At 36.7% G+C, this 20,678-nt stretch overlaps 1 protein-coding gene across 2 annotated transcripts in view; it reads left to right on the top strand.

Annotated features, from left to right (window-relative positions):
* LOC131591843 (chemokine-like protein TAFA-5) overlaps positions 1-11,919 on the top strand; it is a 407,699-nt gene extending 395,780 nt beyond the window's left edge. For both annotated transcript variants that reach the window (XM_058862945.1, XM_058862946.1), the window contains exon 4: positions 10,646-11,919. In XM_058862945.1, the coding sequence (XP_058718928.1) occupies positions 10,646-10,654 (9 nt within the window). In that variant the 3' untranslated portion in view covers positions 10,655-11,919. The remainder of the gene's footprint in view (positions 1-10,645) is intronic.
* Positions 11,920-20,678: the final 8,759 nt, after the last annotated feature.

Below are 20,678 nucleotides of genomic sequence, written 5' to 3'. Positions count from 1 at the left end.
AGGAGAGATACCCAAGCACGTCCAACAGACACTAAGCATCTATCCTTGTGTAGAATTGCATAATAGCTCTAGATTTTGTTGATCGTGACTGAGATCACAATCATTACATATAATACCTACATTTAGGTTTCATGACCTCTGAATTTGACCCAAAGAGACTGTAATAACAGGGTGTTAAGGGCCGTCATGGAAGAGACACTGCATTAGGCATCTCTAAAATCTGGTTGGGAAAAGCTTTACAAGGTAGGGGATTCATCCCACTTCTAGGAGAGGCACATGAGACTGATATCTTTGAAAGAAGATAAGATTAATTTCCTTTCCTGCTCCCCAAAAGTTACATAGTTTTGTCTTGAGACAGAACATTTATAGTTTTGTCTTTTGTCTGTATAAATTTATTGCCACAGTTTGAAGTTTGCCACAGTTTATTTTTTGTCTCTTGTTGTTTGTTTTCAGACTACTGCAGAAATCTGATCACCACAGAACCACTTGCCAAAACAGCACAGAAACAGGGTAGGGAGAGTAATGGTGATCTTGCCAAAGAATTTCGATCCAATATGCTGCACAGTTCACACAGTGCTCTGCCTCAGTAGTCATTGAAACACTGGTTGTTTCTGTGACACTTCATCCATAACCAGTGTTAAGTTGAAATATATTTGTACTGTTAATCAGAATGCTGCACATTATAATGCATTTAGGTGTCTGCTATGCCTAAATGTGTTATTCTAGGGGATTCAATTTGTTTTAATTTGCTAGTTTGGGATAATGGTCCTTAAATTCCCTGTCTCATCCTTCTTCCCACTTCTTTGCCATAGTCATGCACAGCTTTAAACTGGAGGATGAGCATAGGTGTGCAAAAGGATATTTTACCAGGGATTATAAGAATATATCACAAAACAAACATAAACATTTCCTGAAGTGAAGAACACTAGGATTTGAATGTTTGTGAGGTGTATGGATATATTGTCGTTAAACAGAAATCAACATGTGCTGCTGTATGCACAATCCCTTACATCTGGAAATTTTCCCCTTATGCTGTCAAGGGATATTCTCTTCCTCCTCAAATTTTTAAGAAAAACTGTGTTAAATCACTACATTTCCCACTGTCCTTTCAGAATGTCTATGATTGAATGATGGATTGAAGGATCTCTAGAAAACCTTGGCTTTAATTTGATACAAAATGATAGTTGACTTTTTTAAGAACATCCATTTCATTTTTCTGAAGAACCTCACTCTTTCTGTGGTGAGATGTTTTAGGGAAAGATTTTTCTTATTTTGGAAATTGTTTTTAGGGCCAGGAACTAAATCTTACAAACTTGTTAACAAGGATGTAACAATCTGTTAGTCCGGGATTTTTTGGGATTGCACTGTAAGTGAATAGGATGGAGGTTTAAAAAACAGAATTATTTATGCTATTATATGCTTATTTTATTTTCCATGTGCATAATAGAGAATTGTATAACAATTCTGTTTTAGAAAATTTTACCTTCAGGGGATTTTCCCTTTGCAGAGGACATAAGGACTAAAAGCAGTAATAGACTTTCTTCTGTTTACGTATCTAACTACATGTGAGCTGTGTTGAAGACCACACTTGCTTTTCTGTTTTCAGTAGATATCTGTGTGTTATTTCTACAGAAAAATGTTGTCTATGTTCTTTCTTTTGTTTTCAAGCATGTCTCTGAGAGAATAAAAACTCTCCTGCATTCTTCTTACCTGACAAATATATATATATTCCTCCTCTACTCTGATTCCCCAAAGTTGTTCACTTACTACTTTCTCCTCAAGTCCTAGACAAAGGCTAAGCAGAGTAGTTTCAAAGACAGAAATTTATTTCCCATACACAAAGTATTTATAAAGATTGCTTGTCAGAAGTCATTTACAGTGCTACAATGCTTTCTAGAATGATGTGAAACATGACTGCTTTCTTAAACAGTAATTTGTCAAATGGAGTTCATAAAGCAGACAAAGTATCTCACTGGTGAACATTGACTATGCAGTTCTTTCACTAGCAGTTCAAGTTCCACTTTAAAGCTCATGCTTTTAAAGTCAGAATTAGCTCTTTTAATGGGTGAAATATCCTAAATATTCCCTCTAAAAGCATGTTGTATTTTTGATGCATTATTCAACTATTTTCACATTCAGCCTTAGTAAACCAGATCAGTTTTTACTGAGTATGAGACTAACCTTGCTTCAGCCCAACCACCTGTCAATCAGAAAGTACTCCCAGATGTCCTTGAACAATCTTCTCCTCTTAATTAGAAAAGAAAAAATAATTCTTATATTTGTGTGTGGACTTCAGTGCTGGCTGATACCATTTTTTGGATTTTTTTCCTTTTTTTTCACAATGCAGACTGCATTGACAAGATTATTTTTTGAACTTTGCAATTAAAAGTCACATCATTCTTTTAACAAAATGTTTTTCTATTGTTTGAATAAAAGCATTTTTTATAGAAGATAATTGTATTTATTAGCTTTTTTTAGCACACAGAAATATTTAAGTCACTTTTTTTTCACAAGAAGATTTAATGTAATTAAGCTTATAACTTTGTTAAGATTTGTTAGTCTATAAAGAGTATGCTTTGAATGTAGGTATATAGGCATGAACATTCAGAATTCAGTAAAAGATTAAGTTATTGCATATAAACAAAAAATAAATTCATACATACACTGGTGATTTAATCTCAATCTGTCTCCTACCTTAGAGAAAAGTGTCAGAAATGGTTATAAATATACATATAAATATAAACAAATATATAAATATAAAATAACTCAGGTTATTTTTTCAGTATCCTGAGGAAAGCCCATGGCTATTCTGAGACACTTTCAATCTGTTAATATTGCAGTTGCTTTTTATTTGAAGAGTAAAAGGGTGACAGAGAAGTAGTAATTTTTCAAATTTACAATTCCACACCAGTTACAAATCTTCCTTAGTTTTATCTGCTGTTAACTTTCATATATGTGCACACCTCTAACCAATATAAAACAGCAGAGAGAAATCAGATAAAATCAAGTTACTTACTCAAGGTCTTTAGCTGGAGTTATTTTAAGGGTTTTTAGTATTTTAGCCAGCATGTGAGAGATGAAAACACATTGCTTTGCATTGTTGTGCCTCATAAGATGTGTGATTTTCTTCATCCTTCCCTCTTTCAACCCATGTTGCTTGAAGGAGCTGATTTTTGATTTCACAGGGGGAAAAATGAGACCTGATTTGCCCTTTTGTTATCCACAACAGTTTTAAGCGCTACTTAAAAAAAAAAAAAATAAGGAAAAAATATCCCTTGATCACCTTTGTATCCAAGGGCTTTGAATGTACTGAGGACAGATATTCTTGCTGCTGTCTTTCTCTTCTGGACCAATGTTGACCTCGGGTGTGAGTCCACAGCTGGCTGAACATGAGCTAGCAGTGAGCCCAGGTGGCCAAGAAGGCCAATATCATCCTGGTCTGGATCAATAAAATCAGCAGCACCAGGGCAGTGACTGACTCCTGTACTTGGCACTGGTGAGCTATACCTTGAATCCTGTGATCAGTTCTGGGCCCTTCACTGCAAGAAAGACATTGATGTTCTGGAGTGTGTCCAGAGAAAGACACGGAGCTGGTGAAGGGTCTGGAGCACAAGGAGCTCCTTGTAAGGAGCAGCTGAGGCAGATGTTTGGCCTGGAAAAAAGGGGGCTCAGGGGTGATCTTATAGGTCTCTACAAGTACCTGAAAGGAGGCTGTAGAAAGGTGGGGATCACCCTCTGAACCAGCGAGTGACAGGAGAGGACACAGCATCTAGCTGCACCAGGTGAGGCTCAGGTTGGGGTCAGGAGGAATTTTTCACAGAAGGGTTGTCAAGCACTAGAATAGCTTGAGCAGGGAGGTCGTGTAGTCGCCATTCCTGGAGGTGTTCGCAAAAAACTTGCATGTGGTACTTAGTGTCATAGTCTAGTTGACAAGGTGATGATCAAAGACTGAAGCCAGTTACCTTAGAGGCCTTTTCCAACCTAAATTCTGCCACCTCCATTGCTTTTCCTTAGCATATGCTCAGATACCCCAAAGCAAGCTTGAGTTGTTACACATGCTTAAGGCTGAGCTCTTAAACAAGGGTTACCTACGTGACACAGGTTCAAATGTACTTCAGTTGGGTTACAACATGTGGTTCTAGCATTTTCAGTCATTGTAAGGATTATCTAATTGTAAAAACAGCCCCACTTCCTTCACTGCTATTGCTTATGAAGCACTTATTTCTTATGAGGCAATTCAGAAGAAGAAAAGAGTGTAGCATCTGACCCAGAGTATTCCAAAATCTTGTAAGTTAAAAAAGGTAATATGAGACAAAAAGGGTTTTAATAGAAGAGGAAATTAATGATCATGATGATAGTCCTGACAGATGGTCAGGGGAAGTTGAGAAGATAGGGCTAGAAGTGTTATTTAAGGGGAAATGAGACTTTTTGGGGTTTTTTTTTCAGACAGACTGATATTAAAATAGTTCTTGGGAAAAAAAAAAGTCTTTTACAAAGAGTCTCAGATTTGGAATAAACACTTCTTTCTGTGTCAGATTTGAATTGTGGAAGAGAAAAGAAACAAACAATGGGTGTTAAAAGAAAAGGCATGTTCTTTTTGAGGTGGCTGATAACGGGATTCTGCTATCTGTAAATCAGGAACGCTACTTTGTTGAAGTGCAGCACAGGAAAATACACCAACATATACACTACCTAATACATTAGATTTCTTTTTCAATAAATATTCACCCAGAATCACAGACACTAAATTTGTTCAGTCTTGTAACTCCTAGCTCTGTAGGTACTGTGGTTTGAACTCTGAAATTGTTCTTCCGGTGGCTGTGTCAGTGAGACAGAATACAGCATTAAGTAGGGTAGCTTTCATGCTCTTTTTCTTATTCCTAATAGCTGCAGATACTTTAGAGTTAGATTAACTTGTCCTTTTTTTTCTGAAGGCTAAGCAATTCAGTTTGCATATATGAACAGCATGGAGAAAAGGGGAGGAAGGAAGGGAAACAAAATTAATTTTCAGGAGGGACTATGGGAGTTCTCATGAATGAAACAGGTCATTGCTACTCCTTGGATCATCACCAGAAATTTACATTTTTATTCCCATAAAGCAGGAGGTATCTTGCAAGGCAGTGTAAGGTTTTCCTAGGGCATTTTAATGTTTTTACATCTTTCTTTCTGCATCATATGTGCTTAGTTGTTTAGGGACCTAGAACTGAGAGCCACAGAAGCAGAGGGGAAAGACATGCTGTTTATCTGACTTGCAGTCAGTTGGTAAAAGGTTTGGAACTGTTTCTATTAGGAATAGATTTGTGAGTTAGAGACTGGTTCAACCTGCATCCATCTCTGTGAATTTTCTTGGTGAAAAAAGAACCCAAATAAAAAGAAAACTATTTGCACTGATGGATGCTGTACAGAATCCTAAGACTCAGAGAGGCATAAGACTGCAGTTGGAAGTGTAAAATAGACAATTTAAACAAGTAGTTCAGCTTTTAAGCAACACTGAAACATCTTTAAAAATGACCAATTACTTTGTAGGTGTCCAGAAAATTTCCAGAAATCAGTTCTGGAAACATGATAGGTAGAATTGTCATCAGAGTGCCAATGTGGCTGCAATAGGTAGTCATGTAAGAGCACTCGGCTATTGTAGCAAAAAACTCAACTTTGTTGAACTCCTTATTCTAAAAACATTGAGTGAAAAACAGATGAAACTGCTAAAGTTTTATCAGGCTTGACATGGAATTGTTGGTATTTATGTGGATTCCATGTAAAGTAAAAGGTCAAGACATACTTGAAACTCGATCCTAACTGAAAATATTTGCCACTTGCAGTAAGCCTGTCTGAGATTTCTGGTTGTGATGAGAAATTCAAACGTTTTTGTCACTCAGTTAAATCCTAGATACTGCACTGAAAGAGAGGTTTTTGTGGGGATTTCTTTTGGTGTAAAACCTGTGTTAAGTCAGCAAAGCATCATATATTCTCAAGGTGACTTGCATAACTTTTTTTCCTTTGTTTTGACCATAAAAATTAAGAAATAACAAGTTTTATGTGCCATTAGGGCACAGTTGGGGCTAGACTGACCCTTATCCTATCCCCTGCAGAGTAAGACAAATTAAGTGGACTGTGTTATAATTGCTCTAATAAGCCAAACACTCTCAGGACATTGACGCCACTCAAGAACAACAGTAAGATGTGTATTTTCATGTGAACTGTATTGTTTCTTATGTTTTGGGTTATTAGCAGGAAAATTTGTTTTCCTCTTGAGCAGATTCCTGTGGAACACAGGGGCTTGGACTTGCACTATGTAAACAGTCAGAAAACATGCAGTAGTATTTTAATCTCAGGTACTAGATGCCTGCTCAGTACCTCAAATTTGAAGAAACTCAAACTTACAGCCCAAATATTTGCCTCCTTCCAAAGGAAGCAGAACCTGCTGTCTGAAGTGCTGGGAAGATATTCTGACTTCACTGAAGTCAGTGACAAACACACATGTGCATGGGTACCTAGAAATTACATGAGATCTGTGTATGAACAGAAAAAAATGTTGTTCTATGTGATAGTTATGCAGCCTTTCTTTAATTTTATTCTGCTACAAATTTCCTAAGTGAAGGAAAAAAAGAACCAAAACAATGCTAAAACACATTTCCCGGGATTTGAAGCAGTTTTATGTAAGTAGTTATTTAATTTACAGTTATTACTGCAATCTGATGAGCTAATTAATATTCTAAAAATTGCTGCCGAACAGCCATCAAGAGCACTGTTTTACTTTAAACTTGCCTGTTAGGCAAGTAGTAATTGTCATGTGGTTCAATTCATGTTTTCAATTCATACAGAAGTAAAGAGGGAGGTCAGCAGAGCTGCCACCCTGGGCTTCCATGGGGTAGATTACAGGCCTTTCAGTCTGACTTTGGTGCCAGGGAAGGTTATGGAGCAGATCATCTTGAGTGTCATCCTATGGCACATGCACAGGGGATCAGACCCAGCCAGCATGGGTTTATGAAAGGCATTGACCTGCTGGACCAACCTCGTCTAATGCCAAGGCTGCCTACTCAGTAAATGAGGGAAAGGCAGCAGATGTTGTCTACCTGAACTTTAGTAAAGCCTTTGACACTGTTTTCCACAGCAAAACTGGCTGCTTTGATAGGTGCACCCTTCACTGGATAAAAAAAATAATGGATGGCCGAGCCCAGAAAGTGGTGGAGAACAGAATTAAATCTGGCTAGCAGACAGCCACTAGTGGTGTTCCCCAGGGCTCAGTATTGGAGCCAGTTCTGGTTAATGTCTTAATCCAGGATCTGGACAAGGGCATTGAGAGCACCCTCAGTCAGTTCATAAATGACACCAAGTTGTATGGAAATGTTTATCTGCTGGAGGGTAGAATGACTCTGCAGAGGGCTCTGGACAGGCTGGATCGGTGGGTTGAGGACAAGAATAGGAGGTTCTTCAAGGTGTAGCAGTGAGTCCTGCACTTGGGTCACAACAACCCCAGGCAGTGCTACAGGGCTGGGGAAGAATGGATGGAAAATGACCCAGCAGAAAAGGACCTGAGAGTGCTGGTCAACTGTAGATGAACATGAGCCAACTGTGCCCAGGCAGCCAGAAAAGCTGGTGGAATCCTGGTTTGTATCCACATTAGTATGTTCAGAGTTTCCCCCGGTACTCAGCACAGGTGAGTCCACACCTCAAATCCTGTATTCAGTTTTGGGCCTCTCAGTTACAAGAAAGACATTGAAGTACTGGAGTGTGTCCAGAGAAGGGCAACAGGGTTGGAAAGGGTCTGGAGCACAAGATTTTTGAGGAGTGGCTGAGGGAGCTTAGTTGTTTAGCCTAGAGGAAAGGAGGTTCAGGAGACACCTTATCACCTTATCGCTCTGAGAGGAGGTTGTAGCCAGAAGGGGGTCATTCTGTTTTCCCAAGAAAGAGGTGACAGAATGACTGATATCACCCTCAAGTTATATCAGGGGAGGTTTATGTTGGATATTATTCAAAATTTCTTCACTAAAAGGGTTGTCAAGCCTTGGAAGAGGCTACGCAGGGAAGTGATTGGATCACCATCCCTGGAAATATTGAAAAGATGTACATATGTGGTCCTTATGGACATGGTTCAGTGGTGGACTTGACAGTGCTGGGGTAGACTTGATGGTCTTAAAAGTATATTTCAACCTAACTGATTATATGATTCTATTATATGGATTGAACTATAAATAGTAAATAAGTCCTTTTTATTTTTTTTAGGAGTCCCTCTTTTCTCTTATTTGATCTCTGTTTTTCTGGGGAGTGATTAATTTACCTGTAATGAGGAACGAAAGGGAAAAAACAGGAGGTGGGAGGGTAGGTGTGCATTCTCTTCCTCTTCTCTGGACTCATCGTGCTCTCCCTTATTTTCTCTCTCCTTTATATCTGTTATTCTTATTATCTATCTTACTTCTTTTTCATGACTTCATGAATAAGAGATGTTTATACATCACTGGCTAACCTATGGGGTTTTCCCCCCTTTCATTGAATTTTATTTTGTCCTGTCATTGTCCAAAGTTGTAAATTCACCTCCATTCTCTAATATGTTCCTCTTCCTGTCATCACTTTATTTCCAACCTGCTCTCTGCCCTTCCTTAACATTTTTAAACTGCATAATTTTCTCCCTTCTTCTCATCTTCTTTTAAAGTGTTAATACCATATTCATGCAGCAGGGGTGTTCAGGGTGGAGACAGGGATAGCAAGGAAGGACGGGAGCTTTTATCCCCACAAAATGACAAAGCAGCAGGTTATCTCTATATTCAGGTACAATATGTCATTGTACCTGAATTCTCTCTTCTTCCTGGGACCAATATGGTAGAGAAGTACACTATGAAAACACTGAACATGCAGTTCATCAGCAGTTTACTCTGTTGCTTTTAGCTGTGGGCCATTATGGATAATAAAGAAAAGATGGAGCTATGTCAAGCTAATTCTTAACACATAATAGTTTACTTTCAGGCCTAATAAACCATAAATTGTTTGCTTTGTGTCTGGCAACCTAAAAAATATTACTACCTTAAAAGTTGTGTTCTTTTCTAATGGAAAGAAAAAATAGGGGGCAGAGCAGGAAGGTCAAGAAAGGGTTTAAACGGGAAAGAGGGCAATTAATAGAAGCAAAACATTATTTCTCTTGCTGAAAGTATATTTAAGAAGGGGAATATATCACAATAATCAACGAGGTTTTTTGCCTTCAGCCTGTCTGAGGCCATGTGGTTTGGAGATCTGATCACTAGTCCGAAAAGGAAAGGCTGTTTGCAAGATTTCTGGGGTGTTTTTTCCTGGAAAAGGTGAGAGGACAAAAGCAGAAATCTATGACATACACTTTATGCCTTGTAAGGAAAGTATTCATCTGTCTATCTGCCTCTCTCTCTCTCTTTTTCTTTCTTTCTACATGCATATATATAGAGATCCATATGTTTCAAGCTGTCACTAAATTGATTTGGAGGCAGATTTTTCTTTCATATACTGCTCTGAAGATTAGGTTAAAATGCAATATTTAATATATGGCTTTTTTAAATATATTTAATATATGGCTAATTGAATTGGATTTTCTTATTTGTTTTGCTCTTTTACATTCACTCTTCAGTATTTTATGGAGTTTTGCATGGTATTTCCATCAGTAATAACAGTTCTGACTACTTGGAGACAGAACAATGCCAAAGAAGGAGATGGTGTTTGAAAATTCAAACAGCAATTTGTAACAATCATACTTAATACACCCACAACATTTTGTTGTATACAGAATCTGTGGAATTTTTAAACCATTTATAAACTCATATTTTGCGTGAGCATGAGTAGCTGGCTCTTTGTTGAATAAATAAGTCATTATTTTCTCATTTGTGTTTGTGCTGTCTTTCAGTACTTTTGATTTCTTTAACAGTGTGAACTTTGGTTCAGCTTCTCTTTCGAAATACGGCTTCCATTCAATTTTCTTTGCAATAGGTTCATTAGGCAGTACTTTGCCCATTTTTGTTATCTTGTGGTTTTTTAGGTTTTTTTGTTGTTTTGTTTTTTGGTTTTTGTTTTTTGTTTGGTTGGGTTTTTTTCTGGTGCGTAACTAAAAGAATTTTCTGATTAAATTGACTATTAATAGCCATTATTTACATTAATTTGAACTTGTAATAGCATCACTAGAGGGCAGTATTGATTAAATTAGGCACACTCTCGTGCTCTTTGGAAATTTAACTTCAGAAAAGCCTCCAGTACAAATGTCTTTGCATTTTCAATATATGGTCATGGCTTTCAAGTCCATTTTTCATTACATCCTAAACATAAAAAGTAAAAGTAATCTTAATCACCATGTATATTTGACACTGTTATTTGTAATTTTAATGTATGTAAAAGAACATTCTGTGATTTTTATGAGAATGTGCATGAAGCTTAGTAGAAATTAGATAGCATTGAAGTTATTGTAAGCTATCATTTATTAGAAATAATTATTAAAGCGTAACATTTTTGTTATAAAAATAAGCTTCTTCATATGTTTTTTCTCAGGGAAAATGCTGTGGAAAATAAATATCTTCTAATTCATTAACTGTCTCCTTGAAAAATCTCAATACTGTGAATTTTATTATAATGGACAGCAAGAATAAGCAGAATTGTAAATTAAAACACTGACTCATTTGTTCTTATTGATTTACAGGTCTCCTGACAAATGCAGCAACACAGAATCCTCGTAGGAGTGGTTTAGGCTCTCTGTGAGCTACTTAACTTAGTCAAGTTTCACTGCTGTTGATCATCATCTGTTATATGTCATCAACTCAACTGTCTGTTTCTCTGTATCTCATGAATGACAGCATAATTCCTCTGCATTATGAGCTAAAGTTTGTTCTACCATTCTAAGGATCACTGGACTAAGGAATATAGAAAAAGAGATATGCTTGGGCATTAGCAATACAAAAAAGTTCATGGTTAACGTTTCATCTGCGTTATACACCACTGCTGGACTTGCTGTTACCTACATGTTTCAATCCGAAGAGTCTGCTACAATGAAGAGTATCATCCCAATCAGCCTTAGAGAAGACTGTTTTGCCTATGGGAGGACACTGAGGTGCAAAAGAGAAACTCTTCTTGTGCCCTAAACTGTCTGAATTGCTTTTATTTTCTTATACTTTCAGTATTTACAATAGACCAAAGAGCAAAATCTATTTTAAAGTGGACACAATCTTACTCTTAAGAGAGTTATGTCATTAAATTGAAGGAGGTCTCTACAAAGACATGATTCCAGCTTTCACAAAGCTGAAATGTTGTCCAGCAGAAGTCTTTATGGAAAGCTGAAGTAAACACTAACTCAGAGACCTGCTCTTGAAATGCCATGTTCAAGAGAACATAATGGAACACTGAGAGAAAATTACCTGTTTGAAAAACTTGGACAAAAAGAACACAAACTGTCTACGCGGCACCTTTATTCCTCTGTACTTAGATTGACTTTCTCGTACTAAAATCATTTTCCGTTTTAACCAGTTAAACATGCCTCTTCTACAGTTCCATTTTTGATAGTTAAAGTTGGATAATACAGTATTTGCAAAGAGCATGTTTGGTCATCTGTGGCCTATGTCTCATCTGATACACCATTTAGCACCAGAAAGCAAATTAAAGAGAAAACAAAAGTAACACTTGTTTGAAAGAGATCATTAAATGTATTTTGAAAAGCCTAAAGTTATATATTTAACAGTTTTTATATGTTGTATATTTGTAGAAAATCCTATTTAACAATTAACGTGATAACTCTGACAGTCATGAAAAGTGGTTCAGAGTTAAGTTGTGTTTTATTACTTCAGTTGTCTCTGAAGTGACCAGTGTCGTTTGCTTTCTTCCATTGGGACATTCTGGATGTAAAGCATGACCAGAGAGGACTGTGTAGAAAAAGCAAAGAATAATGTTGTTTATATTACATAAATGCATTCAACCATTGCACTGTTGGAAGGCATTTTTTATTTTTATTTTATTTTTATTTTTTTGTCTTTATGTACTGATAAAAATAGAGTGTAAAATATTTTACTCATTGCTCTTCATAGCAAGGTTTTCCTTCCTTCCTTCCTTCCTTCCTTCCTTCCTTCCTTCCTTCCTTCCTTCCTTCCTTCCTTCCTTCCTTCCTTCCTTCCTTCCTTCCTTCCTTCCTTCCTTCCTTCCTTCCTTCCTTCCTTCCTTCCTTCCTTCCTTCCTTCCTTCCTTCCTTCCTTCCTTCCTTCCTTCCTTCCTTCCTTCCTTCCTTCCTTCCTTCCTTCCTTCCTTCCTTCCTTCCTTCCTTCCTTCCTTCCTTCCTTCCTTCCTTCCTTCCTTCCTTCCTTCCTTCCTTCCTTCCTTCCTTCCTTCCTTCCTTCCTTCCTCCCTCCCTCCCTCCCTCCCTCCCTCCCTCCCTCCCTCCCTCCCTCCCTCCCTCCCTCCCTCCTTTTATGTAAGGGTCAGTTTGAAGCCTATTCCTCGATCCCATTTTCAGTGTTTTACCTCATTGTTAGAATGCCCACTTTTTCAGCATTATTGGTTAGTGAAAATTTAGCAAAGACAGCATAGACAAGGGAGAAATTATGATAAAACAGAAACAAAACCTTGTTCCTTTTACTGTACCTTTTGGCATATAAGTTTGGTACATATTGGTAAGATACAATCAACAAGGGAGCTTAATTTCTTCCTGGCAAATGTATTATGGTTTCAATTATACTACCTAATACTCCAATTAACTTTTAGTGTTATGCTAGCTCTATTCTACTAAAGAAAAATATATAGAGATTATTCAAGTGACCATAGATAAAAGGTAAAAAAATGAAAAGTTGATTAAAGATTTTTTTTAAAAACCTATTCAAACACTGAGGATTATATAATGCAGTGGTTGCAGGAAAAGAGGAACTGTGGATCCTTTTGTCTTCAAGTAAAATAAATATATACAAAATTCTTATTTAATCATAGGATTTTGACCAGTGTCAAAGTAGCAATTAAAGCCCAGCCACTTCTAAAGTGTTATGGACTGACTGCACTATAAATGACCAATGTCAGGTTTAAAATGTCATGCAATAAATGATGGTAAATACATTTACTGTACATGTAGACCTCAAGAGCCAGATCCCTCACTCTACCAACTCTCTGTTTTGATTTATTTTAAAGGGAGCTTCGTAGCCTTATTTAGTAAACACTGAAAAAAATGAAAGATGTTACATCATTTTTGTTGCTTTACAGTATTCAGTTTTGTGTTGGTTCAGCTAAATTATGAAAAATAAAGAAAATCCTTTTATAAGTGAGACTTGTTCCCTGAGCATGACATCACCAAAGGAATTTCACCAGATGATAAGTAAGGTGGGAGCACAGAGAGGAAGATGGAATTGGAAACTGAGGACATGAACTGTGTATTGAAATTTTTACTCTTCCATTTTTATGTTTTGGGTACCTTCATTTTGGTGTGTTCAGTTACAGATCATATTAAGGTCATTTATTTTCTGGAAAATGGATCCTCTAAGAACAAGAGGATCTAAGAATGATTTTTTTGAGATATTTACATCTAAAATCATACAGTCCAATCAGTTCTGAATATGCAACCTTATGTCTTTGTTTTCTAATTATTTTAAATACTCCAAAAAGGGTAGATTTACATGGTTATAAGGTCTACTCTGGATAAGAGCTATTGAAAAAATATTCTGATTACACTTCAGAGGTGCATTCTTGTTTCTGAATTGCTCGTGTACAACAGACACTTCAAGGCACCTAAAATGTGTTTTGTGCTTCTCCGTCCTCCCCCAGAATGTATAGTTTTAAACAAACAAAATATACTGGCTGACTTTGTCACTGTGAATTACTACTCTAAGAGCAGTGGTGAAATGTTTCTCTCTCAGGAACAATATGTTTTCAGAATATTGTGAACTTTAATTTTACAAAACTAAGTTACATAAAAGAAATTTGTTTGTTTCTGAAAGTATTTTATGTGCCTCTTCCAAAGCAGAATCTGAAACACAGAGGGTAATGTCTTATTTGAATGCTATTAAATATCCGTCATTTCTCAGCTTGCACACAAGTAACTTTTTCAAAACATGCTTGAAAAGGAACAGAATAATACATAAAAGCACATAATAGGCTAATAAAAACAACCTCCAGAAATGCAGTAAACCTTTAAAAGTTTTCTGAAAAAACCTTCTATGTAGCTTTCTGTTAGCCCAGGAAAGGACACATGTAAGTACAGCTTTTAATATCTCAGATATCAAATGGAGCAAACATTAGCACACTATAGCAATCAATGTGACACATCATTCACCAATTTCGTAATTATGCTTTTAGCCTTTTTTTTTTTGCCAATTCATTTCTTCTTATCAGCAACTCAGGTTTTATGTGGTATCCTCAATCACTCACTTGTTTACTGAAATTGCACCCGTGTGCTGTTGCATAAATCTTTAACCCAGGCAGTTACTATCTCATATAGCCTACTCATCACAATCCTGATTACTAATTAGTTTCCAGAAGAAAATAAAGAATTCAACACTGTGTCTGAAAAGCCTCTATAGCTGTGAGGAACAGCTGAACTAGAAGGTGGTAAATGATTGGTTGATGGAAAAATCATAGCACTGAATGCCTGGGCAACTGAACTAGTGGAAAATAAAAAATGGACAAGCCAACAGTGGATGTAGCACAAGAAGCCAACCCCCCCACCCCCCAAAAAAAAACCCCACAAACAAAATACAAACCAAACAAAAACCAAAACAAAGCAAAAACAACTAAAACCTGAAATATTTATATATAATCAGGGGAGAAAACCACACCCAGAAACCGCTCTTTTATTACATATAATGTACATATAGGCAGTATCTTTTCCAATTTAAAAAAATACATAAGAAGGCATTTGCTTTTAAACATCTTTGTATGGTGTGTATCAAGAATCACATATACATGAATAACAAATAAAGACAGGAATGGCTTGACTATTTTTTTTCTGACATCACAGAATTGATCCTACATTGAAGTAATGAATCTCTCACACTGGGCTTAAGCAAATAGAGATGGACAGAAATCACAATACTCTACTTCTGCTTTCAGACTGGGGCTGAAAGTAGAAAAAGGAGGTCAAGAAAGAAACTGAAGAAAAAAACAACGAAGACCAGAGAAAAATCAAATTTTTCATTACAAAGTATTTTGTGTTTAATAAGTGCCTTTTAGTATTCAGTGCATACTAGGGAAGTCAAAAGGAGTATTATTTGAAACAGGGAAATAAGAAAGGAAACATTATTTTAACTGCAGAGATGAGAATTTTACTGATAATGTGGTTGTCTTCTTTAGAGATATAAATCCCATTAAACTTTGAGACCCATGGGTAATATATAAAAGGTAATTCTGTCACTGATTAAAAATAAACTAAAAAATGGAAACTAAACTAAAAAGTGGAAATGACAATAAGCCAGAATAGATAGTGACTAATAATGAGCCATTCTGTGGGAGGATCGACACAAGTTCCTATACTGCTTTTGACTATGAATGAAATATGAATACTGAGATTGCACAGTTTGTTAGCATCAGTAAATTACACAGATTAGTGAAGATGTGGTAGGCATATGAAGTAATGTAGAGACAAAATGGATCACCAAATATTAGCAGAAAATGGAAAACTAAAAACCGGGAATGTCAATTTATCATTTCTTACACCATCAAAGTAATTGTGGCTTCAACTATATCAATTTTTGGAATTATGTGAAAAAGGACTTCTGCTCTTGAAATGGATACTAATGTTGGTTTCAAGCTACTCAGTGCCCAGGTCAGATCACTGGTTTCATATGGTAATCCTAAATTAGTTATGCCTTTTCAGAGCTCCAGCAAGCCATTGGAGAACCCTTACAATACATATCTGTTAAAAAGCTCAATGTGCTCATGGCACCAGTGCCCTCCACATCTGGCTTGGACAGACCATGCCCACAATTTTCGAGGTTTGATGTTGCCAGTATTAGGCTAGTGAAAGTGACATTAAAATGCAATATTGTGCAGCAGTGATGCAAAAAGCCCTGTGCAAATGAACAAATTTGATTCACAAATAATCAAAAAACAATTTTTCTAAAAATATTAATAATTAGCATGCAAAGAACAGCTACAGTAAAAAAACACCCAAAACACATAAGGACTGTCAATGTAAAAAAGAAAACAAACAAACAAAACCCATACCAAAATATAGAATGAAAAAGAAAATTTCTGTAAAGATCTTTGTTTAGGAATAGAAACTCCAAAGGCAATTATGTTACGAGTATAGGGTCTGACATAACAGAAGGAGCAATGTTAGCATGTGCAGAGAGCAGTTTACATTATCTAAGGAGCTTAAGCACTACCTCAAAACCATTGCATAAAGCAACTGTGAGCAAGTGTCTTCCTTCACTCCACTGGAAGAAGCTGATGTATACATTTATATGTACCCAAGAGGAGAGACAGGTGGTTTAGTCTGGGTTCTCACACAGGCATAACAATACATGTCACCCACCTCAGGCAGAGGCTGTGATGACAGGAAAGGTTGGCATCAGCCGGCAACCAGATTATTTTACTGAGTTGTGAAGGTGCTAACAAAAAGTGGGTAGTAGAAGCCTGATGTGTTTGTTAATGTGTTTGTACAAACACATTGCACCAAACAGCTCACAGATCCCCAGTGGCAGTAAAGAGGGCCTTCCCACCACAACAACTAAAACAAGTGCAAGGGTCATATATTTCTTCCTGTATATGCAGACAATCTCTGCATGGATAGATGAAAATTAATGTGGCTCCTTCTGTCTACACTCTCCATTCACTTCTACAAAGATGCATTTAACCAGACTCCAGAGGAGAAATTCAACATGGACTGCAACTTTAAAGCATATAAGCCTAAATGTTGTGCTGTTAACAAAACAAAAAGTATGTTGGTGCTTGAAGATAATTATGTTTAATTTGACAGAACTTACAATTTCTGCCTCAATGAAGCCATGCAGAATTTGGTTTTCTCCACAGACAGATTTGTTCCTTCTCAGAATATTGAAGAGAGCAACATGAGAGTGACAATGTAACTTTCAGCTCATGCAAGACAAATCAAATGAGGGTGAGAACCGGAGGGGCAGAAATACTAGCTAAGTAAATAACAAATATCTTAGTGCGCACATGAGACAAGCATCCCTGAAAATGACACAGACAGTTCTTAAGAAGAGCACATGGCCACACCTTGTTCTTGAAATGGAGGCTCTTCCGGGAACCTACATGCATTGCTGTAGAGCTTCTTCCAGACCAGAAACAGATGAAAACTGTCTAAACACAAAGATATATACAGCAAGTTAGAGGGAAAAGTTATCATGAAATCTTTGCATTTAATTGTACACATCAGGTTAATGTTTCCTGTACTTCACCACTTGTTCTTCATAGATTAACAAAATCTTACTGGAAGAAATCTTTGTCACTGACTCCATGGCAAGGGCACTTGGTATTATTTAGATGGTGACTGTAGTCTCCTTAGGCAGTTTAACAAACTCAGCAAGCTTCCTCTCCTCTCCTTTTTTCTCCCATTGGCTTCATCCTCTAGGTCTGTACAGACATATCCATTGTAATGGTTACCAGCAGTCCTAAAGGAATTATTTTAAGGTTGGTCATCCTGTTTTGGCTGCTGGTGTGGGTTTGAAAGTGTGTGGTGCAGTTCCAACTAAAAGCCCAGCTCATGATACTGCCTCTAGCTGAGCAGCTGTATGCCAGGTGGCAATTGGCCCCCAGGTTTGCTGCTCTTGAGGGAATTTTGTATAGGCTGCATAATATGAAACCACTGCAAGTTGAATAGCTTTCTGAGGTGAACAGGAATTAAAGATTTCTTCAGTATGTTTCTTCAGCTAAAAAAGAAAATTTTGCTTTTTCAGAAGCCTTTTATCATTATTTTTTGTCTTGTGAAAAATTAGAAATACAAAGTCTAGATAGATACACAGTAAAACTTGTTGACTTTCTACTTACTTGTAAAGATGTCTCAGTCTGGAAACAAGGCAATCAGCTTGTAAAACAACTATTTACATCCAACAGTATTTTTCTGTGCTCCAAAACCAGATTTTCCTGAAGAACAAACTAGAACCAGAAGTAAAAATATTGCTACTCATTCAATTTTTAAAGATAATGCCTAAGCTTATATTTATAATTGAGAACTTTCCTAAATTTAAACACTTGGTCACTGTGTCTAATGATGCCATCTGGTGACACCTGTCATAATGATATCTAACTTTGTCTGTTATTTTTCCAAACAAAATACAAAACCTATAAAGTGACTTCATCAGATAATCAATGCTCAAAAAAATATTACCATTACAAAGAGGAGTATCTTGCTGAGCTTTCTAATGTTATTAATGAGAGAGGTATGTGTTTGAGGACAGTCCTGCTTTCACTGTACCTTAAAAAACTTCCTTACAACAAGGCAGACCTCTTATAGGGGCATGAGGAATGTATTAATTTCTTAGACAGTGAGTAGGCTGCAGGGAATATTGCTGCAAAGTGATCTATAGCCCAGCTATAGCAAGGTTCCAAGGCAATACTCTATTGCTATATTCATTTCACGGAAAGGTTTCCCTTACTATAGTGCATTGACCAATATTTCAGTCCTACTATGAGCTAAACCAGCATTACTGCTGTACTGAAGTAATTAATTGAAAATACAAAAAAAATAAAATAAACATACATTTATTTATTAAGAAGTCCAGCAGAGAACCCTTACAGTGACAGATGATATTAGCCTATAAGCCTTTATAACTTACATGGTAATAAAATGGGGTTACGTTTTTGAATTAAATTGATAACATGACCAAATCGATTTCATTAGTGTATCTGTCATATTTGCTGTTAATGATGGCTAACAGTGGAATAGAAACTGACAACAATCCCTGAAAAACTGTGCAGATCAAAATTATATTATACTGGCATTCATGAATTTTAATAACCTTTTTTATCATGAATTTTGAACTCCCTTTTCAAATTTGAAGCTCACAAGAAAGAAGAGAATTAAACTTTCTACACCTGTCTCAGCTCCTATTATTTCTATTGTTACAAGTTAATAGGCTCAAGAATAGAAGACATTTCCACTAACTAAAACAAAAAAAAAAAAGGTCTTGCTTGAGAGTCTCTTGTGAGTGCTTATAGAGGAATGGATGTTTCTCTGCTGCTAAAGTGTTGACATCAGAGTAATTTCTCCTGAATGACTAGAGAGCTTTAGGACACCCAAATTGCTGTTTAGAAGACTGTTTGTGGAAGATGCTATTTGTATTAATAGACATCGGTACTCCAGTGTGTAACTCCCTTTAATGGTAATGGAAGTTCTGCAAAAATCTACAGGACAACAATACCTACGGCCAAGAAGCATCATAACTCTCTAATTCCATTAGCAGGGCTTAAATAAATGTGAGTTGAAAGTCTACAAGTATTGAAATGCTACACCTTGCAGCAGCATTTGAGAACAGCAAAATGCCCTTATGTAATGAGACACCTTGATCCCTCTGCTACTTGAAAATGTGGTAAGATATTAAATATGTGTCAAAGGACCTGAAAGACCAAATACTCTTTCCTATTTCAAGGCCCTGATTACAACCTCTTTCGTGGATTAAAATTGTGTGAAAATAGATAATTAAAAAAGAAAAAAACTCTTAGATAACTCAGAACAGGTAAAGGATAACTTTACCTTTACCATTTTATTAAGAATTTAATCTAAAATACATTATATAAATGTATGTGTATATATATAGTGAAGGACACTGTCTGAGCTTACTGTCTTTCTTGCTCACATAGAATTTACACTCAGGAACTGTGACAGCAACATGAATTAAAAAAAATAGAGATATCATCTGTAGAGCTTAGGTAGTAGAGGGAGAAATATTTAATCTTTCATATGTGAGGGTTGTTCTGGCCTTCTGGAGATGCTGGTCTCTACAAGACAAACTTTGTCTTCACATCTTCTGTGGCACTGTTAACAAAAGTTGGGTACTTTTAGTGAGATTCTTCCTGTACTACACATACTATGCATATATTCATAGGCTACAGACTTCACAGAATCTTTCAATCTACATGTTGACAGTGTATTCAAAAGTATTGCTGCTCCTGGTATTCAAGGTAACTTTATTTGGATTTTATATCTAGGGTGGATTAACCTTGGCCTGCAGCCAGATACCTACATAACCTTGCTTTCACTCCTGCTCCTCAACAGGACAGGAGGAGAAAATGAGATAGAAACAGGGAGCTAACCTACCAATTAATCTAAAAAGAAAAACAGACTGAACTTCAGAGAATTAGTCCAAGATATTGACAAAAAAATATGTGCGGATAATAAGAAAAAAAAGACAAAAATTAAAGATCATCTTTTCTCTCCTTTTTTTCCCAAAGTTCAATTTTAATACTTCATTCCAAACCTCAATTCCTGTCGTCAAGAGGCACAGGGAGGATGTGGGGTGGGAGAATAGTGATGAATCCATAAGAGCCTCTTTGCTGCTCTTGCCTCCTGAGACTTCTTTGCTTCAGCACAGTTACTTCCAGTGGGCTGCAGTCCTCAAGGGAAAACCAGTTCAGTGTAGGTCTGCCACATGCCACAGCTCCTTCAGACCTTATCCACTGTGGTGGTTTAGGAGCGGTATTCCCTGATTAATTTCTCCCACTAAAATGCAAACCACATACTTCTTCCTTATCCCCAGCCTCTCTGGTGAGAGAGACAAAAGAGAAATCCCAAATTATAATAACAAACATTT

The sequence above is a fragment of the Poecile atricapillus genome, chromosome W, assembly GCF_030490865.1.
Source record: "Poecile atricapillus isolate bPoeAtr1 chromosome W, bPoeAtr1.hap1, whole genome shotgun sequence".
In the NCBI taxonomy this organism is placed as follows: domain Eukaryota; kingdom Metazoa; phylum Chordata; class Aves; order Passeriformes; family Paridae; genus Poecile; species Poecile atricapillus.
Note: the sequence above shows the minus strand (reverse complement) of the source record. Positions and strands in the feature narration are given on the sequence as shown.